Raw genomic sequence first — 25,761 nt, forward strand, 5'->3', positions numbered from 1 at the left:
CTTACTCTTCCTTTAAATATCTGAAAATTTTAAACATATTAAAGATTGCATGTTGATTAGTAGAAATTCTGGTGGAACAATGGTTAAACTGTTTGGCTGCTAACGCAAAGTTAGCAGTTCAAATCCACCAACCATTCATTGGGAGAAAGGTGTGGCAGTCAGCTTCTATAAAGACATACAGCCTAGAGACTCAGTGGGGCAGTTCTATACGGTCCTATAGGGTGACAATAAGTCAGAAACAAATCAGTGGCAATGCTTTAGGTTTGAGATTCGGATTGGCGGTTCTTGGAAATTAACTCTGTGTCTTCTATCTGCTGACAGAGTTTCAGAAATTCTGTTGCTTATTTTGCTTCCATGCTTTATAATTTTCAAACACGGCCCATCTCTAGCAGGAGTATCAAGTGCCTTGGGTTGTAGAAAAGCAAACTCACTGCCATTGAGTTGATTCTGATTCACAGCAGCTCTAAAGGAGAGGGTAGACCTGCCCCTGTGTGTTTCCAAGAATGAAACTCATTAAGGGAGTATAAAGTCTTCCTTATTTAATGGAAAATACCAGGACTTGGGTCAGGAACACCTTAGTCCTCAAAGTAACATCCTTACTTTTCAATACTCTAAAGAGCATTGAAGCAGATTTACCTAAAGCAGCTCATCTTCTATCTCTTGACTGCTGCTTCCATGAGCACTGATTGCTGATCCAAACACAACTGTGGATCCAAGCAAGGCAAAAAATCCTCAACAACTTCAAAGATTTCTCCATTTATCATGATGTCACCTATCGGTCCAGTTGTGAGGATTTGGGTCTATTTTACACAGCATATGAACATAAGAATAAAAATCCCTTATATGCTTATGTGATTTTATATCTTCTAAAGCACATTCACATACTCTCTCTTTAGAAGTAGATTCATACTGAAGATGAACACTACCCAATTTTTGACTATTCAAATATTTCATTAGTTCTTCTGAGAAGAAAACAAATAACATAAAAATAAGAAGACAAATCCTTCCTGTCTAAGGTACAATTTTTAAAAAATAAATCATTTTATTGGGGGCTCTTATACCTCTTATAATAACCCATACATCAATTGCATTAAGCACATTTTTATATATACTGCCATCATCATTTTTAAAAATTTTCTTTCTACTTGAGCCCTTGGTATCAGCTCAATTTTTCCCCTCTCTCCCCTACCCTCCTACTCTTGTGAACTCTTGATAAATTATTATTTTCATACCTTATACTGTCCGCTGTCTCCCTTTACCCACATTTGTTGTCTGTCCCCTTGTGGAGGGAGAGGGGTTAACAGATCCATCATTGTAATCAGTTCCCCCTTTCTTCCCTTCTACTCCCACCTTCCATCTACCCTCATTGTATTGTTACTCCCATTACTGTTCCTTAGAGGTTTATCTGTCCTGGATTCCGTGTGTTGAGAGCTCTTATATGTACCAGTGTACATGCTCCAGTCTAGCTGGATGTGTAAGGTAGAACTGGTTCCATGATAGTGGGAGGGAAGAAGCATTAAAGAACTAGAGGAATGTTGTGTGTTTCGTGGGTGCTATGTTGTACCCTAGCTGGCTTGTTCCTTCCTTGTTAGCCTTCTGTGAGAGGATATCCAATGGTCTACAGATGGGCTTTGGGTCTCTACTATGACCCCCCTCATTTGCACTGATATGATTGTTTGTTTGGGGTCTTCTGATGCCTGATCTTGTCAAAACCTCATGATCACACAGGTTGGTGTGCTTCTTCCATATGGGTTTGTTGCTTCCCTGTAAGATGGCCGCTTGTTTAACTTGAAGCCTTTAAGACCACAGATTCTATATCTTATAAAAGCCGGGCACCATCTGTTTTAATCACCACATTTGCTAATGCACCCATTTTGTCTTCAGCAAACATGTCAGGAAGGTGAGCAACACAGAATGCCAAGCGAGGTAGTTAGTTTATTGTGCCAACCTGGCCGATAAACACATGTGGGGTTAATTGGAGGGCAGAGGGATGAAATGGCTTTGTGAGCCTCACCTTTCGAGTTCTTGGGTCTCTTACTTTCTGATGGTTGGACCAGGGTGCAGCTGCCTTAGCCAGTTCCCTGCTTTAGCTTGCAAGGCTCACTTCCTACAAGACATCCATGAGAAGAAGCCACATGGACCTACCCTGAGCACCCATGTGGAGACCCCCACCAAGGCTGAGATGCTTACACATTCACTGACTCAGCTTTCCTCCTGCAGTCGGCATTCATTGTGTCTGTTTTGTGAGATGGAGGAGGACTTTGTGGACTGGTGTTAGACATATGGGTTAATGAGTTAATGTTAGACTTTTGGGCTTGGGCAGCACTGGGTTGGGATGTTTTCTTGATGCGTACTTAACCTTTATATAAAACTCTCTTATATATGAATTTCTGTGGATTTGTTTCTTTAAAGTACCCAGACTAACACACCAGGTTATTAGAACAAAGTCTTCTTTCATTGAGGGAGGACTTGAGTAAAGGTTCCATATCCATCTGCTACCTTAATACTTACATATAAACATATGCACCTAGACCTATATCGCTATCCTTATATATTAATATATTTACATATTTCCTTCCTATATTTCTAAGGTATAGTTTCATAATTTGAAGGTGAATTATATTGAAGAATTCGTAATATCTAGGGAGAGCATTTATTTTTTTTAATCATTTTATTAGGGGCTCATACAACTCTTATCACAACACATCCATCCATTGTGTCAAGCACATTTGTACATTTGTTGCCATCATCATTTGCAAAACATTTTCTTTCTACTTGAGCCCTTGGTATCAGCTTCTCATTTTCCCCTCCCCCGTCCTCCCTCCCTCATGAACCCTTGATAATTTATAAATTATTAGTATTTTTTCATGTCTTACATTGACTGATGTGTCCTTTCACCCATTTTTCTTTTGTCCATACCCCTGGGAGAGGTTTATATGTAGATCATTGTGAAAGGAATTATTTCTTTTTTTTTTCTTTTTAAAAAAATGATTTTATTGGGGCTCGTACAATTCTAATCACAATCCATAGATACATCCATTGTGTCAAGCACATATGTGCATTCGCTGGCCTAATCATTCTCAAAACATTTGCCCTCCACCTCAACCCTTAATATCAGTTGCTCATTTCCCCCCACCCTCCCCACCCCCTCTCCCTCATGAACCCTTCATAATTCACAACTTATTATACTTTTGTCATAAGTTATACTGTCCGACATCTCTCCCCACCCTCATCTCTGCTGTCCCTCCCCCAGGGAGGAGGCAATACCTAGATTCTTGTAATCAAGAGAAAAAAGAAACTAATCTATGGAAATCATTGAATGTAGTTATGGAAAATGTAAAATAAATATTTCAAATACACAGAGAAAAAGATCAACTGATAAAATATTCAAGTCAAAAGAATTCTAAGTCTCAATAAAATGAAACCATACCCATCTGAAAATACTTCATAGAAACATGCCTTCATTACATTCAAATGCAATGCTTACAGGGCCTCTACTAGGCACCAGACACAAAGTTAAGCATGGGATATAGAACAATACACAAGCAAGACTTCCAGCCCTCCGCATGGAGACAACATTCAAATGCTGATATGCTATCATATAAATCTAGGAATCTCTGGGTGCTACAAATACTCATAGTAAGTGCTTAACTATAAGATACAATATTCCACTCCACACAGGGGTGCTTCGGAAGACATAACAAGCAATCTACTTCCAATAGATCTGGCATTAGAGAACTCTACAGAGCAGTTCTCCTCGGTACACTCACGGAGTCACAATCATGACAACAACTACTTAAAACATGTTTCCAGGACCAGGCAGTGTTTCATTTTGTTGTTCATAGGATCACCATCGGTCATATCCAACTAGATGGCACTACCAACAACGATTCTTCTAAATGAAAGAGTACATGTGAAAATGAAACAGGAGCTTTAGAACCTTAACCTTAGAACAATTACTTGGTCACTAATTTTGAATTTTGTGTAACAGCTGCAAAAAGCATATCTAAAAGCCTTCTATTTCACAACAACCTCAAATATTAGGAATAAAAACAATGAAATTCCATAGGGATACACTAAACTGCATAGTAAGGCTATACAAGGCAAGTAGGCCAACATGACTGAAAAAGAGGGAAGTGTTTGCAAACAAGAACCAAGAGAGGGTCACGTGATTAGTGTGGGTAGATGGTGGATGAGTGTGTTAAGGAAGGAAAGAAGCCTTGGCTTGAATCTCAAGGTACAGCTTACTGAAAGGCTGTGGCGCTTCCCCCAATCCTCTCCAAAGTATGTGCTCAAGCTCAAGACACACAGCGTTGTCATCCCACTAGGGTAGGGATCTTGAGAGTAAAACACCACAGATCTTAACATCACTTCACAGGCCCATTCCACTACTTCACTTATGAAAAGTACTTTTTTCCAGAATCCAGTCACATAATTTTTCTACAGGTCACCAAACAGTTATGCTTAAGACAAAAATAACTTGATCTAATTATTTGATAGTAAAATAATTAATAAAATTTAATTACTTTTCAAGTCAATTTTACTCTAGAGATTGATGACTAAGGGTTCTTACTGCTGGTAACAATCTTGAAAGTCATATAAGAGTCATCTCTTTCTAATCTAATAATCCTAACCAACTTTGTGAATTAACCCTGTGATGTGACTTAACCATATGAAATATATAGGTGATGATCAACCACATGATAATTAGACCCCAAAGTACATTCATTAGAAAAAAACACTGCTAATGGAAACAAAATCAGTGATTTTTGTGTGGGGGAGATTCAAAGGGATGCCACATCCTTTTAATTTTACTCAAATAAAAAAAAAAATTAAGCAAATTGAAGGTTGTAACAACTAACAGGCTGTACAAAACACAGGATGAGGTCAGGAAGGAAATTCATTTTCATGTTTCAATTATTTAATTGGTTCAGTGTTTCTAATCATGTTATTGTCTATCTGTAACGTGTCAAATTAGATTTACTTACTGTGACCTAACTAAACATAGAAACAAAGTTATATAATCTAGATTCTTATTATGTGCTTGAAATTTAAAATAAGATATAAAAAATGAATATTGAAAGATATAAAACTTAAAAACTTTAGAAGATATCTTTCAATATAAAATGGCCAAAGTATATTGTAAAATTTTCTTTTGAAAACCTGTCCAGTACAGTAAATCCAGTTGCTAACAACCCATCAGAGAATACACAAATGTGACATCACTAAATTCCAAGCTGCAGAAAACAGTGTCCTACAATTGTTATTTTTCACTGTCAACAATAAATATAAAACAAATTTTCATTGCCAAATGAAATTTGTCTAAAAGTAAAAGGACTAATTTTCTTTCCTTCCTAATTGGCATATACAATTGGGGCATCGTTTCATGTTTCAGGAAATATTTGCTGGGCATGTTAGTGCTAAAACCTGGGGCCAAGATTTATACACAGTGGTTAATAAATCGGATATGTTCCTCGTCTTTACGGGAGCTAATTTAGTGAAACAATAGACATTATAAATAACAACTGCCAGCATGTTTTCTATAGCATAAACAAAATATTCTACAAATGTTAACTTAAATCTCTGATTAAATAAGATATGAATTCATTAAAATACCTTTTTTTTCCAATCCACTGATAAGAATTTTAACGTATTGTTTTTCTTAGATTTGGTGAAGGAGGTTTCCTGACTAAATCAGAATGCAATATTTTTCTGTGATAAGTGAGGCTCCTGACGAACCTCAACGTCATCTGATTAACTACTAATTCTTACTATAACAATTAACCTGTTGATTAAAATAATGTGAATTACAAGTATCCTTTACAAATAATCATGCACTTCAGCCATAACTGGTGGTAGTGGAACTGGTTTTTTTGCTCCTAAGTATCCAACCCTAATCTACTGCAGAGGTTTTCAGCCCTTTAGGACCCCATCACCCTCAACCAATAGCTATTGTCCCTTAGCTGCACTTTCACTGTGATACAATGGGCTAGCATGAAAAGTTTCTCCCCATCGCTGTATTGTGACAATCAACCAAAATAACCAATTTTTCTTACATAAAAAGTTATAGCACAAAAAAAACACAATAAAAGTTATAACCATCCCTTTAGGAAAGTTCTTTATTTTACAGTAACTTTAATATGGACATTGTTTGTTCTCTATCATAAAACTTACAAATAAAATTCAATTTTGACTTTGTGGTATAACATACTTTTTCTTAAATCATTTTATTGGGGCTCACACAACTCTCCTAACAACCCATACATACATCCATGTGTCAAGCACAGGGATAGCAGAATTGTGTAACAAAGACAGAAAAAAATTTCAAAATATATTACAATTTTAAAGATTTTATAAAAAATAGTCAAAATCTTTTTTTTTTTTTTAAACCTACCATAAAGTCAATTCTGCCTCTAGGCTTTCTACTCCCTTAAAGAGTTACAGTCTCACAAACTCACAGGGGTAGCTCTACTCTCACTGGCAGGATCACTATGAAAAAAAATTCCTTATGTAGGTTAAAAAAAAATCATAAAATTTTAGGTTATTAATTGTCTTGTTATGGTTGTAAACAGAGTACAATGTCATTAGAAAATAATCCAAATAATATTAATAGTATAAAATCAAGGCAAAAACACCATACTACACCATACCTCCAAGCTATTACAAACCCTTTGCGCAGCCAAGCACTTCCTTTGCCTTATAATACTTCCCGGAGGTCCTCAGGAAACATCCATTAAAAAGTCCTATTTATATTTTCTACAAATAAATCATTAAAAATTTTCTATAAATAAATCAGACAAAAAATGCCCTCTCAACCAGTTACTCTCAACCGGTAACCAGAATTTCCTGAGGGAAATAAGTACAGTACTTCTTTCTCTATAGAAGCGGCTCTCAACCTGTGGATCGCAACCCCTTTGGGGGTCCGAATTACCCTTTCACAGGGGTTCCACGATTTATACAGTAGCAAAATTACAGTTATCAAGTAGCAACAAAAATAATTTTATGGTAGCAGGGTCACCACAACATAAGGAAATGTATTAAAGGGTTGCGGCATTAGGAAGGTTGAGAACCACTGCTCTATAGGAATGGTATTAAAAGCTGTATAAACTAAATAGAACTAATAAGTAAAAGCAATCACATTAATTTTACCTATTATCTATAAGGATATTCCTGTTATCTAATAATGGAAAATATTGGAAAAATGGAAAAATCCCATTATCTAATAATTCCATTTTCCTACCAACTTTATGAAGACCTCTCTTATTAAAAAATATTCAGATCTTTAATTTGAGCTATCACTGATAACTCAACACATCAAAATCTTAAATATTTTAAAATTTGCTTTTAATATTACCTGTTCCAGTCCATACTGACTGACCATCAGTCAGTGTAACAACAAAACCAGATCCAAGGGTTTTCTCCCAAGATACTTGTAAAAAATGAATTATATTCGGTTCAGAAGCAAGAGAGATTCTGCGTATTTTTTTCTCCATTCTCTGGTCACCTGCTATGTAGAAGAACAAAATTAATATTTTTTGCACGAAGCTGAAACTATCAAACACACACATATTTAAGGTAGTCTTTTAGCTATACAAAACAGCAAGGAATTAAGTGAGCCAAAGAAAGCCGGCATAATAGAGTTAGTCGATCACTGAGCTCAGAGAAGTCTCAGTTTTGTTCAATACAGTATTGGTTCAAACGTTTTCCAGATGAGAACAGCAGAGGTCTATACATGGTAAATGAGTCATCCCAAACAAGAATCTAAATGAAAATTGAAGAATAAAAAGTACTATTTCCAGAAATATGAAGAGTAAATTTTACCTTTTCTTTTCCCCAAGAGACAATAGAATCTTTCTCAGGAACAAAAGAAGGGATCACAAGAACTCATGTGAGTGGCCTGGGAATAATCTTATGATCGTATGTGATTGTAACTAGAGATGATACATTTGGTCAAGTCCCCCAGGCTTGGAAGAAGGATTTGTGACATAAAAAGGGAGCATAAGCATAAAGCAAAATGTAGGAACATCTCAGACCCTAAGATTCCCAGTTATTACGAAAGAGGTACCCTGCGTCAGTGACTTCAATACTGTGGCCACTGTTTCAGGAGCTTCCTTTAATGAAGAGAGAGGCTTTTTGGAGTTATTATAGACTGAAGCCAATAAATTCCCTGGCCTTCAAAACTTTGTAGTGAAGTATTGTTTGCACACTGAAAATATACATACTGTAATGCTCTTCAATGAAATTTATAAATTGGACAAATTCACACAGACAACACCTCAATCAAAAGATAAAATATTCCCACTCCACCACTGACATAGTTAGTTTATTGTGCCAACCTGGCCGATAAACACACGTGGCGTTAATTGAAGGGCGGGGGATAAATGGCTTGGTGAGCCTCGCCTTTGGAGTTCTCGGATCTCTTGCTTTCTGATGGTTGGACCAGGGTGGAGCTGCCTTAGCCAGTTCCCTGCTTCAGCTTGCAAACCTCACTTCCTGCAAGACATCCCTGAGGAGAAGCCACATGGACCTACTCCAATGCAGCCCTGGGTGCTGGAGCACCCATGTGGAGACCACCCCAACATCCCACACCCCTGCCAGCGCTGAGATGCTTACACATTCACTGACTCGGCTTTCCTCCTGCAATCTGCATCATTGTGTCTGTTTTGTGAGAAGGAGGACTTTGTGGATTGGTGTTGGACATAAGGGTTAATGGGTTAATGTTGGACTTGTGAGCTTGGAAAGCACTGGGTAGGGATGTTTTCTTGATGCACACTTAACTTTTATATAAAAATTCTCTCTTATACATGAGTTTCTGTGGATTTGTTTCTCTAAAGTACCCAGACTGACACATTATAGTACCTTGGGAGTGGGGTACTGGAGAAACAAATCATAAGATGGAGAGTAGATGTTTGTTTGACCTCTCCCTCAGGGTACCTTTTCTTGTCTAGCCAGAGGTCAAATCAAGTCACTCAGTGGCTTTCTGGGGAAAATACGGGAAGTAAGAAAATAGAAAGTTTGTAAGCCTATTTTCTTTCAGCCATTAAAATTTTATCTTTAGATCGGTTTAGGCCATGTCTGCAAAGAAAGCTTTGCAAAGAAAGATATGCCCCATCCAGTGCTTTGGAGTACTCAGGGACCAGTAGTCTTTGTCAAAAGCTGGAAAAAATCTGGAACGATGAAGAAAACTCCTCTCTGGGACTGAATGTTAAAGGGAGCCTGTGAGCAGGCTGAAATGCTTGCAAGGTGACCACCTGGATCTACCTGTTGAGTGGAAGTGGAAGAGCAGCAATAAAGAGACGAGTTGATTTTGGCCACTGACACCTGTGGACTTGGTTTACAGGGAGAAAAAAAAAAGGAGAAGATTAGAGTGGGTTGACTGGTCTAAAGTTCATGACCTAGCACAAGAGGGCTAGGCTTGTTGAGTATTAGTGAGAGCCCATGGTCTAAAGGCAAGGCAACCAATGGGCACCCTGTGGAGGCTGAGTGAGGCAGCCCACATTGAGTTGACCAGAACCCGACCAGATGGAGATTTTTGAGCCTGTGAACTGGTGCATATTGTTGGTGACTTCATGGATGGTCTGTACAGATTTGATTTTGCTTATGGATGCAGACTTTACAAGGTTCCAACTGGAATGAAGACTCTTCATGTTGAAAAATATGATTGTCTTCTCAGAGAACTGGGTTGATGTAAGTGGGCAGTATATAATTTGAATACTCAAAATTGGGGGGATAAAGGCAATGAAGTGGTTGTCTTACAAACTTTCATAGGTGGGGGAACATATTCATAGGATTATAGGATTAAGGTGTAGGTGTTACTTAATTTCAATTGTGAAGCTAAGAATTATGTACAAGTGCCAGGCTGGCAAGGGGTGGATTGAGGTAGTTAGTTTATTGTGCCAACCTGGCTGATAAACACATGTGGGGTTAAATTGAAGGGCGGAGGGATAAATGGCATGAGGATATGAGAGATCCAGTTATGCCACATATTCGCAAACCTTTTCCCCATTTTTTATTTTAGCTATTTTAGTGGGTATACGATGGTACTTATTGCATTGTGGTTTTAATTCAAATTTTTCTGATGAGTGGTGACAATGAGTACTTTTCATATATTTATTGTCCATTTGAATATCCTGTTTTGCAAAGTATCTATTCAATCTTACCAATATTTTCATCATTGTCTTTATATTATTTTCTTGATTCTAGGTTTTATAAAATGTATTAAAAATGTATAGATATATTATGAAATGTTTAGATATATTATGAATACTTTTACACTATATTAATGGTGAAAAGAATTCTTTAATTTTAAGGTAGTATAACTTATCAATTGTTTATAATTAGTACTTTTTGCATCCTGTTTTAAGAATTCTTCAGTAACTAAGGTGTTCCCCTATATTTAACAAAAAGCTTTATTATTGCCTTAAAGCTCTAATCCATTTGAGTTGTTTGGGTTTTTTTTTAATAGTGTCAGACAGAAATCAAAATAGACTTTTTTCCATTTGACTATTCAGTTACCCCATATTATTTATGGAAGACTATCCTTTCCGCAAATGCACTATAATGTTTTTCATAAGCCATGTAACCTTATATGTATGATCTCTTTTTACAAACTTTATTTGGTCCCACATTAGTCAATTTATCAATCTGTATACCAATTCTGCATTTTCTTATTTACCATAGTTTTTAATAATTCTTAAGGACAGAGATAATAAAACCTCTAACTTTGCTCTTCTTCAAGATTACTTTGGATAGCTTTAGTCCTTTGTATTTCGTATATATTTTGGATCAGAGTGCCAATTCCTCAAAAAGTACCTGCTAGTCTTGATTGGTGATTTATACAGCTATAGTATCTGTAATAGTACCTGTAATTAGGCTTTGTGACCACTTGGCTGAAGGGCTGGGATCCTAAGTAATTAAGCACTATGGCCTCCTCCATAATGTAACCTAACATGATATGAAGAACTCCAGGAAATTCTTTATACGGTTCCCAGCCTGATAACGTCTTCTTAGGGGTATAGACTACTTCATTTCTGAAAACAGACTATGTGGAACATTTTCTCTCTCTCTCTTTCTTGCTTGACTGGATTCTGCATCTGTCACAATGACCTCTGGTGTTTTTACTTGAGCCACTGTTCTACCATATTACCTGCCAATCCTGGGAGTTATTGGTGACCTGCCATAACATCTGACCTGCCAAACCACCTCTGTGTCCACCAACTATGGTCTTCTTGTTTCCTCTCCCTGCTGTCTTCCTGTCTCCTGTTCATCTGCTGGCTTAGACTTCCTGGAAGCTACTTGAATGATGAAAAGCCTCCAGTTTAACAGCTGACACATGGAGTTAACTGGACTAAACCACCAACGACAACAGTGTGAACAATGTCTCTTTATATAAACTACTATCTTTATATAAATATTTAAGTGTCACTGGTTTTGTTTCTCCAGAGAATTCCCCCTAATGAAATATCTTTCCAACTTAAGTCTTTCAGCTCATGACAATAAAATGCTTCTCAATTACTTATCTTCTTTTTCCCAATACTGTTTTACTTTGAAGAGCATAAGTCTTGTACCCATTCCCTTTTTTTTTAATTGTGAATTGAATGTTTACAGAACAAATCACTTTTTCCATTCAACAATTGATATACACATTTTGCTTCATCTCACTCACTGTAATCTCCTCAATGCAACCCCACACATCTCACCTCCTTCCTGTGCTTCTCCCCTTCTCTCCCAACCCTGTGGACTTTGTCCTGGGATAAATGCTGACCTCTAGATCTGAAACGGTTGATCACTCTAAGGTGTGCATACTTTACTAGTGTGATTGTTTCCCTTATAGACTTTTCTGTTGTTTAAACAAAAATGCCCAAAGGGTGAGTTCCAGATCTAAAGAGTGAGTAAGGGGTAATCTTGTACCTCTTCTGTTATATTTGTTTTTAGGCTGAATTGTGGAATGATCCAAATCTACTGCCTTACTGGTTCCAGATTTACTAAACAATGTTATTTCTAGACTACTAGTTCTTTATAAGCAAATTCAAGTTAAAGCTGAAGAAAATTAAAAGAAGTCCCTGAGAGCTAAAAATACACCTTTAATATACATCACCTGAACTTAGAGACCATTTTAAGAACAGATTTGATGCACTGAATACAAATGACTAAAAACCGGATGAGTTGTGAGATGGTATCAAAGGCATCATACATGAAGAAAGCCAAACATCATTAAAATAACAGGAAGACAGGGAAAAAAAAGATCAAAGTGGACATCATTAGAGACTGAAACTTGCTCTTGAACATGTAGTAAGTAGTTAGAACAAAATGAAGAAATGGTAACGTAAAGAGCTGAACAGAAAATTTCAAACCGAAGCCTGAGCAGACAAAAGAAAGCATTATAACAAAATGTGCACAGATTTAGGGTTAAAAAACCAAAAAAAAGAAGAACACTCTGACCATATGACTTGGTAAAAGTACTAAAGAAAAAAAATTCAAGCCTCGAGTTCCAATACTAAAGAATTCTATGAGACAATTATTGAATGCTATAAGAAACACCAAAAGAAAGTGGAAGGAATAGTCTCTGTAACAAAGAGAATTTGTCAATATTCAACCTTTTCCAAATTCAGCATTTGATACAAAACTGATAGCATTGAAGGAAGAAATTCACACTGAAGTCATGACATTATTAAAAAACAAGACTCCAGAAACTGAAGATATACTAATTGAAATGCTTCAACAAGCTGTGATACAGTACTGGAAGGACTCACTAGTCAATGCCAAGAAATTTGGACTATAGCTACCTGGCCAGCTAACCGAAAAAGGTCCATCTTTGTGCCCATTTCAAAGAAAGGTGACCTGAAAGAATGTGGGGATTAATGATTAATATCACATGCAAGTAAAATTTTGCTGAAGATAATCCTAAATGGTTGCAGCTGTGCATTAACAGAGAGCGGCCAGAAATTCAAGCTGGACTCAGAAGAGGATGTAAAAAGAAGGGTATCACTGCTGATGCTAGCTAGATCTTGGCTGAGAGTAGAGAATACCAGAGAGACTTAATTGTGTTTTATTGACCATGCAAAGGCAATCAACTGTGTGGAACATGATAAACTATAAATAACATTGAGCAGAGTGGAATTCCAGAACTCGCTTGGAACCTATACATATACCAAGAAGCAAACTAAGGGAATAATGCATGGCTTAAAAATAGGAAAAGTATGTATCAGGGGCGTGCCCTTTCACTATACTTATTCAGTCTGTATGTTGTGACAAAAATCTAAGAAGCTGGATTATATGAAGAGAAATCCAGCATCGGGATTGGAGGAAGACTAATTAACAACCTACAATACTTGAATTACATTACCTTGCTTGCTGAAAGTGAAGAGGATTTGAAGCATTAATAAAGATCAGACAGCAGCCTTCAGCATGTATTACAACTCAGGGTAAACAATTAGACCAATAGAAAAATACTATGATAAACAGAGAAAATATTGAGGTTGTCAAGGATTTCATTTTATTTGGATCCACAACCAATGCTCATGGAAGCAGCAATTAAGAAATCAAACAGAAAAAAACAACCAAACAGTATTATTCCATTAGACAAATCTGCTGCACAAGACCTGTGTACTATGTTAAAGAGCAAAAATGCCATTTTGAGGATAAAATTCACTAGGCCCAAGCCAACCACCTCATATGCACGTGAAAGCAACTCAATGTGGGTTTCAGAGCCTATAGATCTTTATGGGAGCAGAAAGCCTCGTCTTTCTCCAGTGGATCACCTGGTAGGTTCAAACTGCTGACTTTACAGTTAACAGCCCAACATGTAACCCACCAGGGTCCCTACAATACAAGTACAGCTTAAAATGTTAAATTTCAAACTTCAAATTCTATATATTCCTCAAGGTTGCTGTCATTGTTACTGCCATTGTTGGCCTGGATTCTCTAGAGAAGCAAACACAGTGATGCTTAATAAACATACATAAAGATATCTATATCAAGAAAATGGTTCATACAACTGCATGAGTAAATACAGTCCAGTCCAAGTCCTTGTGTCAAATGTTAACCTGGAGGCTTCTCCTGACTCACATGGCTGCAAGGGGCTGAGCACGCAGAACAACAGAGCAGGGAGACGACAGGGTGGTTGGGGCATAGGCAGATGGATCCAAGGTCAGCAATCAGGCTGTGGCTGCAGAAGCCCATGTACCCAAAGTAAACCCGTCTGGGGGCAGGCAGTTCCAGTTCTTGTAAAAGGGTCATTACTTTCATTGCTATTATTTAAAGATATTTGAAACAAGTGGCTCTATTCTAGAGACAAGTTTGTTTAAAATTCATTATTGTTGACATTTGTCAGTGACTCACCCCGCTTTCACAATACAAAGAACTTTAACCTCAAGGTTGAAAAAATTTTAATTAGTGGAATAAATTAACTTAATAAACATCTCTTGATAGAATTATTCCTGTTTTAAATACTTTCGACTGGTCTAATTAATGAATCCTGCTCGTCACACACACAAATGCTTTTTAAAAATCTATCATTTATTAAACTTGGATTTGGAATTAGAATGCTGCTTTTGAACACAATTAAGCACATATTATGTGAATAGCCCAAATGTGACAACTCAATCTTCTCTAAGTATCTTATGCCTCGGGGGCCTCAAAACTGTTTTCTTTATATCAGCTGAGGCTTAATTTCCTGATAATATACAACCAAACCCTGTTTTGAAAGCACTTCATTCTTTTTCTTACTGAGGTCACCCTCTCATTAAATATCAAGTACAAAATATCTAAGAATCAACCATTGAAATGAGGGGGGGAAATGACCTGCAATTTCTTTTTAATATTCAGTAAGGGAATGTCAATAATCTCTTTGCTATCACCAATGCTGTAAATGGGAATAGTCAGAGATAGAGCTTTTTGGCCTGAGACCACTTGAGTAAGGGGGACAATTGACCTCTTCAGAGGGACTGATTGATTAGGGCTATAACAAAGCCTGTTTTTTGTTTCCTAAGGGCAATAAAGGTCACATTAGTATCAGCACCTCTCCAGACAGAGCCAAGGATCTATGACAAGCCTGCAGGTGGAAACAGTTGAGTCCCACCCCAAATTTGTATATCAGTAGCTGCATTGAGAGCCCAGAACAGTTGAGAATTGAGAAGCTTATCTTTAGTACTTTGTGTCTTTGATACTTGGCTTCTCTTTTAGGCAAGAAATAAGTTGTTGGCTGGTATGCAATTGATGTGATCTACACTCGGAACAAATACCATTCACAGTTGCTGCTGAATAAACAAGACGCTTTTTAAATTAGTTTACAAAGAATTTTGTATGCCATTTTGGAAGCTGATAAAGCACAGTGCAAAAGCCAACTCACTTAGGTCAGTTCAAGTTAGTTACAACACTGTATCATTGATAACGCCATTTTGAACTTGAGCATCTTGTATTTTCCTTTAGAGTACGTCATGGCTTCTTTTCAAGCTGCTTGGACTGCAGCTGTTCTAATTCCTGCAGCTATGCCAAGAAGTTGTACTTACAGGTCTGAAAGGGCCAAATGCATGTTTCTAATGAAGCGATTAACTTAAGTGCTCCCTGGTAGAGAAAAGTAGGTTGATACCTAACACAAAGCTTCAAACCAGTTTAAGCCCCAGGTAAGTCATGGCCCATAAAGCCATACCAGATTGGGCTCAGGTTTGTAAAATGTGGGTGAACTAGAACACTAACTGGAATTGGAAAATTACAGGGCCAAAGCCCTGCTATAAACTCAATCTCCTCTTTAAAAAGAAGGGCAGCATGCACATTGCATCGCAACTAAATCTCTTGAATGCCAGAGTTAGAAACAATGGTACCCAGCTCTAAGATGGCAGCCAGCCCCCACCACTCTGAATGTGTGTTGTGCTACAGTCCTGGCAATGATCCAAGGTCATACTATACTTCAGGCTCCTGAGAGGGCTCACTATGCCTCTTCCAAATCTCCCATTCCAGAATTTCAACCCATACTTTTTCCCGTACCGCAGCATTCTAGATCACCAAAATTTTTAAAAATCAGATGTTCTGTATTACTTGGGCAGCCATAATGGAATCGACTTGGTCATTTTGAAGACCTGCCTAAAGTGAGCTCAGAAAAGATTAGCACACAGTATATGTTGTTAATAGTCTGTAATCAGATTCCTGATACAAGACAGGCAGTCCCCCCTGGTTATGAACAGTCAACTTAAGGGCCTGACTTTAAATCAACTGAATTAGCTACTATTCCAAACAAAGTCTTCATTACAATCACCTTCATTTACTGCACATGAAGCTCTGAAATCATTTGCACTAAATCAAGCTAAACTCATGACCATCAAGTCAATTCTGCCTTTTAGTGACGCGATAAGGCAGCAATTCTCAACGTGTGGGTCGCGACCCCTTTGGGGGTCAAACGACCCTTTCACAGGGGTTGCCCGATTCATAACAGTAGCAAAATTACAGTTATGAAATAGCAATGAAAATAATATTATGGTTGGGGGGGGGGTCACCACAGCATGAGGAACTGTATTAAAGGGTCACGGCATTAGGAAGGTTGAGAACCACTGATTTAGGGCAAAGTATAACTGCTCCTCAGGAGTTTCCAAAACTGCAAATCTTTCCCCACAGACTTCTAGATGGTTTGAAGCAATGGTGGGTTTGTGATTGGCAGCCCAACCCTATGGCGCCACCAGACCTCCTTACTCTGCAACTAAACTCACTGCCATTGGGTCAGTGTGGACTCATAGTGATCATATAGGACAGGGTGGAAATGCCCCTGTGGGTTTCTGAGACTCTTACAGAAGTAGAAAGCCTTGTCTTTTTTTTCCTTGGAGTGGCTGATGGTTTTGAACTACTGGCCATACGGTTAGCAGCCTAACACGTAACCCACTCTGGCACCAGGACTCTTAGAACTAAAGTAAAGCTAAATAAGAACTTTATCCACTGGTTCCATTTTATTTGCAAGTTTTTAAAGACACAGTCAGGAACAGGTGGCATTTGAAACCCACATACTGCCTGTATTCTGTTATCTTGTATTTTTGTTTTTGTTTTTGTAAAACAAAAAAGGAAAATAAACACGAACCACAAAGTAAAAGAAAAATTAAAGAATAGGAGCAGTGATTTTTATCTCGTATGCTATCACAAATGGGTTGCTTTAACACAAAAATTTATTTTCTCCATTGGGGAGGCTAGATGCCTGAATCCAGGGTACTGGCTCTAAGAGAAGCCGTCCTCTCTGGGTTGGTTTTGGAAAAAGGTTCTTGTTTGTCTTTGAAGCTAAGGCTCCAAGCGGATCTCCATGGGGCTTAGCATCTCTTGTCCCCACCTCAGTGTCTTTCACTTGTTTGATCAATTGCTTTTATATCTCAAAAGAATTTGACACAAGACACATCCTACACCCTTCCTTGCATTAGCATAACAAGGACAATCCACTCCCAAATGGAATTATAACCCCAGGTATAGAGGTACAGATTTACAACATATTCTTTGAGGGACACAATTCAATACATGATGAGAACATATCTAATTGCGAGATGAAAATAAAAGAAAGGATTTAGTCACAAAACCCTGGCCTATGTACTCTTTGATAAAATACAATAATTCAGGAAAATTAAGTATCAGGAAAAGGACTGTTGTCTTACTTTTTACATATTTTTGAAAATAAGAAAAAGCATTGACTACTCATTTTTTTAATCAGCATTTCTACACTTGCAATATTTTACTTAAAATTTTATCCTAGCATTTTCATTATTAACAGCAAGATGCACTGATGGTTCGAGTTATCTATTTGACCAAATAGTAAATTAAGGTTTCATTTGAAAAACACAAAATCAACTTACCATTATATTTCTAAAGCAATTAAAATATAAAAATACTAAGGTAACCTTCTATATTAGAAGCGCTTTCGGAAAATGATACTTTGTTAGAATTTTCTAAACTTTAAAGGTAAAGAATGTTCAGGGTTATTAAATATACCTTTCAAATCATGTCAAGCTTATCTCCACCCTAACCATCTTGATTTTCCTGGTGTTATCATTGACAATTCTAAGTGGTAGAAACATTCTTAATCCTAAGCAAACTGGCATTGTTGATCATGCAAAGAACAAAATGCAGGTATAACTATTGACATAAGCTCATTTGAAAGCATGTCATGTATTGTTGACGAGCAAGGAAAATACGTAAGCAATCTAAAGCTTCAGGAATAAAGCATAAGAACTTTAAGTTTACGAAGATGTCTCTGACATGGTCTGGGTCCATTCTCCATTACTTCCTATGTCTGTGGAAAGCCAGATGCCACCATTCCAATATCATATTACACACATTTCCAGTGCTTATCTTCTGCACACGCTATTAATAATCAGTAGTTGAAGTGATGAGTTTAAATTTAATTTCCTCCTTTATCTCGCCTTATGAAGTGGGTATTACAAAATAATAAAGTGGCCTATCTCCTGAATAAATTTCTCTAGATTCAAAATGTCTTTAAAATTGGACTCAAAGTTCCAAGACTGACTCCCTTTATATTCTTCAAACAGTCACTCTCAATTATAAATAACATTGACAAAAAGGATAAGTGTGTGCTTACTATTTTGGAAACTTTCACAAGAACACTTTAGTTCTAATTACAGAGTTCTATGTGGGAATGACACTTAACAGAACTAAAGAAGAGAAGAGATAAGATAGTGGCTGAAATATAGAGCACTGACTAAGCAACCATCTTTTGTCATTAAGACTTCAGTACTTAATGATTTTTTTTCAGTTTTGAAATTGTTCATTCCTCTCTTATATTTTAATTTCTGAAGAGTAACAGTGTTTCTACGAACACCATCAGTTAACCACAAGTCTAACCAAACCCATTGCTATCACGTTTCTTCTGATTCATAGAGATCCTGCAGGACAACAGAGCATAAGTGCCCCACATGGTTTGCAAGGCTGCGAGCTTTTGCAACCCACTGTCACATCTTTCTCCTGCTGTGAACCTCATGGGTTCAAATGGACCACCTTTTGGTTAGCAGCCAAGTGCTTAATCACTGCACCACCAGGGTTCCTTTCAGTTAAGCTTACATACAATCTTTCCTACTTGAAAAATATGCTGCTCAAAAATGAAATATAATTAAAAGGACTTGATGGGAAAAGAACAAGTCTTATACTATATCTGCTCCACCCCCACTCATATATGTGCCCATAATTGAACCCATTAATTTGCCTGTTTTCTAATGGCAAACAAGGGGATGAATGTTTGGGGTGCAAATGAAACGACAGTAAATCCTGTAAACTAAAGCTCATAGTCTATCCTGAATTGCAGATTCAACCTAATTCAGCTCTAAGGAGTCGTTATGGCACAAGAATTAGGCACTCAAAACAGAGGGGCATCGAAAGAGAGGAATGCCCTCAGTAAGATGCATTGACACAGTAGCTTCAACAAGGAGATCCAGAATAGAAAGAATTGTGAAGATGGTGTAGGCCAGGCAGTGTTTCCTCCTGTTGTGCAAAGGGTCACTATGGGTCGAAATCGACTCAATGGCACTTAACAACAACAACCCACAGTATTGGGATGGTAAGAGCTGTACTAAGGTATGAAGAGGTAATAGAGGCACACTGATTGAGACAATTACAAAAGGCTTTTTTTGAGAAGTGAGGTATAAGACCAGACAAAATGGATGATTAGGGGAGTTCTGAACCTACTTTTCATTTATCTCACGCCTTCCTCTCTCCTAAAATACCCATGTCCAGCCTAGACTGAACAAAATCTACTCGTGCTTTCAAAGCCCTGACATCTGGGAAACAGGTTATGATCAGCTTCCAAGGAGCCTGCTGCCAATTACATTATTTCTCCACTAAAAATTAAGAAGGATATGAGAATCATGCTCAGTGACACACTCATGTCATCTCTACCTCCTAACCAAAGAAAGCCAAGCTGAAGTATTCACACTGAATCACTCCAGATGGAACTCTAAGAGTATTAGCTGGTACTCGTTGAAGTAGGATCTTGAGAGCTTCAAAATTCTAGTACCACTCCGTTGGCTTCCTATGTTTTGACCTCTACAACATTTGAATGAAGTGAGCTATAAAGTAAACAGTTAGGGGCCATTGATTATTAAAGTATCATAATTGTGGATGCTGTGTTTCCACAGTATTGAATTGTAGTGTCTGGAGGCAGTTACCTGTCAAAGTGGCAGAAAGGACACATACACAGTTAAGAGACCATGTCTTTATATTGATCAAAAGGATTAATCAGTAACCCTCCTATTGCTATAATTAACATCAACTTTGAAACTAAATGCTATAAGGATTATTATTGTTAGTCAGTCCCCAACTCGTATACAATAACACTTTAAAAATGCCTTCCTTGAACCACTATCCATTGGTAATCTGACCACTGTTTGGCATGTTGTTGTCCATAGGATTTTCTTTTTTTTTTTTCCCCATAGGGTTTTCATTCAATGATTTTAAGAGGTAGATAACAGGCCTTTCTTTCTAAAGAGATTGGTAGACTTCTTCCAAGGAATCTAAAACAGTACTGAATCAGAAACTGCACATCACTATAAAAGACAGTAGTAACTCATCAGCAATCTTCAAAATGCACAAAAATCAAGATTGATTTTTCTCATTAGAAAAAACAAGGACTTACAAATGCAGCTAGATCAGAGCATGGATACTGGTAGAGATAAGAGCTCTCCACACATGGAATCCCGGACAGAGAATCCCCTCAGCAACAATGGGAATAGCAATACCATGAGTGCAGGGGGAAGGTGGAGGGAGAAAGGGGGATGGATCACAATGATCAAAATATAACCGCGCCCCCCACCCCGGGCAGGGGTGGGAGACAAACAACAGAAGCGTGGGTGAAGGGATACCGTGGTTGGTGCAAGATATGAAAATAATAATTTATAAATTATCAAGGGTTTGAGGGGGGGAAGGAAGGAAAAAAATGAGGAGCTGATATGAAGGACTCAAGGTACAAAGAAAATGTTTTGAAAAGGATGATGGCAACATATGTACAGATGTGCTTGACACAATGGATGTATGGATTGTTATGAGAGCTGTAAGAGCCCCCAATAAAACGAATTTTTTAAAGAAAAAATATGGAAATATTAGATGCTTTAGACAGTGTAAAAAATTATTATTATTGAAATCAAAGTCCTCCCAAAAGAATTTATGTAATACCTAGTAATAAAGCTACTTTGTATGAGAAAAACTAGCTTTTATTTTTGCAATGCAATGCTTAAAAAGCTGATCTGAGAAGTCATACAAAGGTAAATTAATTTCAGTCACTTAACATCAAGAAACAAACCAGAACATCCTAGTAAGCTGAAATAATGAACTTTTACCAATTGCTAGGAAACCATTGGCAAAAAACCCACTCCATCTACCAATCAAGCATTCAGTAGGGGAGGACCTGTACAGACTTTGTGCCCTATAAGAACTCCAGCAAATTAAACAACAACAACACCAAAAAAAATGATATCTACCTTCTAGAAGACTATAAAATTATAATTAAGATATCAGGAAGCTAATAATTTGGTTAGCCGGGAGTTATAGTGTTAAGTGAGAAAAGAGGAGGAGATTTGTTAAAGACCTGGTAAATAATGTATGAAGTTGCTGCTGCTTTTTTTAATGTTAAAAAAAATCAGGGCCAAAATAAACAAAAATAGGAGAAATAAAAGACTGTACCTATAATAAATCTAGTGTTAATAAAATATGAAAAGTTAACTAGCAGATTTACTAAAAGTAACAATGCAATTCCAATGTCATGAAAAGGACCTTTTATTGAAATCCATGCTATCAAATTCAATTCTGAAAGCATGAACACAAAACTTTGGCCAGAGTAACCACATGTCCAATAAAGCATACGAAATATAAAATAACTTTATGATATCCAGAAAGACGCCATTTAGTAAAGCAAGGATTTTCTGTTATAATGGAAGATTTAGCATTTGGCATATACCAAAAACAAATTATAAAATTATCCCATTAAATATACGATTCAATTTGTAGATAGCGTTTTTCTGTATTTTAATATGGCATCTTCTTTGGCCAAATAATGGATAAATGATGACCACGGCCAATCATAAACACTTTTGTTATTTTGTAATTGTGGTGAAATGAAAATTAATATGGTTCTTCTATTTATGTCTCTAATTCCCACCAAATGATTGGGTAGGGCCATGTAAATAAGGTGTGTGGAATACTAACAGAGGGGGCCGGCCAGTTTCAGTTGCCACTCCTTCATCCTGCTATAAGGATGAACCGTTTCAGAAGCGGAGAGAGGAATCTCATGACCACAAGGAGAAGAACCATCAGTGGAGCAAATTACAGTCTCTTTCTCAAGAAGTGGAGGCTGAGACCAGTGGCACTAGAAGCTGCAGCATGGAGCAGAACAAAAAAGCCAGGTCAGGACCCGAGGCTGAGGCAAGGAGACCATGAGACAGAACTGAAGGGCAGTGCTGACACTGTGAGACTGTGAGGCAGAGTTGCAGGCAGGCTGTCTAGCCCACAGAGGCCAAGGGACCTCATAGCTGAGATTTGAGGGCCAAGGGATTACGTGCCTCTTTAAAATTAAAGAGGCAAACAGCTACCGAAGTAATTACAGATTATGTCCACTAAAAAGATCAACATAGTTAAGTATTCACCTACTCTTTCCTCATACTCTGATCTCTTTTTTGTTGTAAATACAGAACAAAAAACCTATGGACTTAAATATGCTTCCATAGTAAAACCCCTAAATTCTCTGTATTCATGCTAAAAATAATAATAATAATAATAAAATCTGAATCTGATAACATCACTGGAGCTACTGATTACAAGAAACACAAAGAACAGAGAACCACACTAAACTGTGAATGTAACTGGAAAGATCTAAACTGTGGCAGACTGTGGGACAAACAATCCAGTGTCTCCAACTAATGGGTTTCAAAGAAAAAAGCATGGATGGGCAAACTCACATCTATATATGTTTAAAAAAATGCTGAAACAACTACAATGTACAGGCCTTAGTTAAGTCATGTTTCAACCAACACTCCGTTTCAAATCCATGAGATCATCTGATCAAGTTGAGGGTAAACTAGATTATTTAATGACATAAGGAATTTGTTGTTAATTTTTTTTAGGTATGGTAAGAGTATCTTTAGTTTTAACAGACACATTAAAATAACTCTATATGAAATAGCATGTCTTGGATTTATTTTGAAACAATACAGAAGCCTGATATTCTAGTAGAATATACATGAAATAAGATAGCAAGAATACATGATCCATTACACTATTCTATTTTGGTATGTTTTAAATTCTCCATATAAAATGTGTTTAAAAAAAGAGTTTTGAAAACTGTTATTGGATCACCAAGCTGATCATATTTATTACATTCCCTTCATGTAAAATGTACCTAAAAAGATACCATAAATTTATTTTTTAATATCCAATTGGATTCTTAAAATACTAGGAGCCAATTAAAAGAAACTCTGAACTCAGAATTGGCTCCTTGGTAAATATTTCCATCTGACAAGCTTTACACCAGAAACTACACATGCTGCTCTAGGGAATTTCACGTGTAACACTGCATCAACGATGCGACAGCTACAAAAGATGCCTCCTAGTCAACTGAAAATTTTGTTATCTAGTAATAAAAATTTTCTGAAATTATTTCAATATTTATTGGTGCTACATTAATAACTTATTCTTAAGGGCAAAATTTGTGGGAAATTGTTCAATATGTGAGCCACTCCATAGTTATATTCAATTGTTGAACATAACCATCATAGTAAAGAAACTAGAGGTAATTAGAAAGTTGCTATTCCCCCAAATTTCTTATCCTTTGGCACATCGTTAAAATCATACAATTTTAGATTTGTGACCTAGCCAATAGAAATTAAACACCTGTTCCAATCCCCAACACATAATCATTAAGGAACCCTAACTCATAAAGCCAAATTCATTTAAGTGTACTGATTTGTACACCTGGCTGACATTTTGCCTTAGTTGCTTAAACACACGCACACACGTGCTCCTACACTGCAATGTTAAGAGAGCTCACTCACCTAACTTTTAGAGAATTTCTTCGTTGTTTTTCTGGTTACTCACCACAAACTCTCCTGACTTGTAGCAACAATGCCATGGGTGATCCTCACTCATTGCTATTCCCAGCCCACAGGCTCTGGGAAAGCAGATTCCAATTTCAGGTAACAAGGGAGAGGACTATGGGCCTACATTACACCAAATGTATGTTCCAATCTCAACGATGGATTCAGAGGTCAGCATATGACTGGAGCGAGGACAACTAAGTCCAAAGAACCTCAATTCTGAGACTTTATCTGCATTATATGGGATATAGATTCTCTTTTCTACTAGATTTGATGTTACGATGTTTTCAGTGTGGAATTAATTAAGTAAAGTAGAAAGCAAAACTGAAAGGTGAAAAGCAGGTCGGGTATGATTCCTGCTGCACCACAACCTATCCATAACAGTTGAAAATTTTAATTATGAAACCAAGAATTGTGCTTTTGTTTAAGCTACATTGTTTCAGGCTTTGGAATTTGACAGACGTCAGTTATGACTTCTCATTCAAAAATGCATGGACTTCAGCAAATTACTTAATTCTGTTAACTTCAATTACTTCACAGTGCTCTGTGACATACTTATGAATGTGATGATATGAATGTTCCATCAGGGTTATGAGTCATCATTCAGGAAATACTATATTAAACTCAGAACATCCAACACCAAGCAGGAAGTTTTGCATTTTCAGCTTAATATGGTTACCATTTTATAAAGTGCATGACATTTCCTTTTAAAAAAAACAAACAGCACTTTATGTGAATTAAGTGAAGGTTTGCAGAGCATTGTATCATTTTTAACAGTCAACAATTCATACACATTTAATTTAAACTTTTCCACTGTGATCGCCTCAATGTGCCATCACTTACCCTGCTTTCTCCCTGCTTCCTGTCTTCCTTCCTAACTCTGTGAACTTTATCCTTGGGTAAATGCTGCCCTTTTGATGCTATGTGGTTGATTATTTTACCACAGTGGGGAGCATACCTCTAGACCTACAGGCTGAGTAAAAGCCATAGTCTTGCTGATACCAGCTATCTCTGTCCAACCAGTAAGCCTGGTCTCTTATGATTTTTAATTTTGTTGCACATTTTTCCCGCTTCATCTATATGAACTAGGAGCTCTGGTGCTGTAGTAGCTAGCATTGGGCTGAAATCCGCATGGTTACCAGTTCAAAACCACCAGCAGCTCCACAGTCAAAAGACTGGGCTTTCTACTCCCACCAAGTTTTAACATTGACTAGATGGTAGGGAGTTGTTTTGGGTTTTTCAAATTTATAACCTGCTAATATGATCCTTAATATGGTACCATCTAATTTTCCTGATCTCAGGGTTATTCATGTTGATGTGTACATGATCCAGTAGCCCACTGACTAATTGTTTTTCTATATCTTTCGATTTTCATCACTCTTCTTTCTTCCAGCCAGAGAAACTCAAAAGGCTGTACATTAGGTGGCTGCTCATAAGCTTTTAAGACTCCAGTTTTGTTTTATCATTTTATTAGGTGCTCATATAACTCTTACCACAATCCACAGATACATCAATTATATAAAGCACATTTGTACATTCATTACGCTCATCATTCTCAAAACATTTGCTTTCCATGTAAGCCCCTGGCATCAGCTCCTCATGTCCCCCCTCCTTCCTCCCTCATGAACCTTTGATAATTTATAAATTATTATTTTGTCATATCTTACACTGTCCAACGTCTCCCTTCACCCACTTTTCTGTTGTC

The 25,761-nt window shown here is 37.2% G+C and overlaps 1 protein-coding gene across 1 annotated transcript in view; it reads right to left on the minus strand.

Moving 5' to 3' along the window:
- The window catches only part of XRCC4 (X-ray repair cross complementing 4), a 279,731-nt gene that overhangs the window by 239,754 nt on the left and 14,216 nt on the right, over positions 1–25,761 (minus strand). The window contains exon 2 of the mRNA XM_004703650.3: positions 7,355–7,507. Coding sequence (XP_004703707.1) covers positions 7,355–7,493 — 139 coding nt within the window. The 5' untranslated portion in view covers positions 7,494–7,507. The remainder of the gene's footprint in view (positions 1–7,354; positions 7,508–25,761) is intronic.

Source organism: Echinops telfairi, unplaced genomic scaffold, assembly GCF_000313985.2.
Source record: "Echinops telfairi isolate 266 unplaced genomic scaffold, ASM31398v2 ScPeMD7_7469;HRSCAF=8507_1, whole genome shotgun sequence".
Lineage (NCBI taxonomy): Eukaryota > Metazoa > Chordata > Mammalia > Afrosoricida > Tenrecidae > Echinops > Echinops telfairi.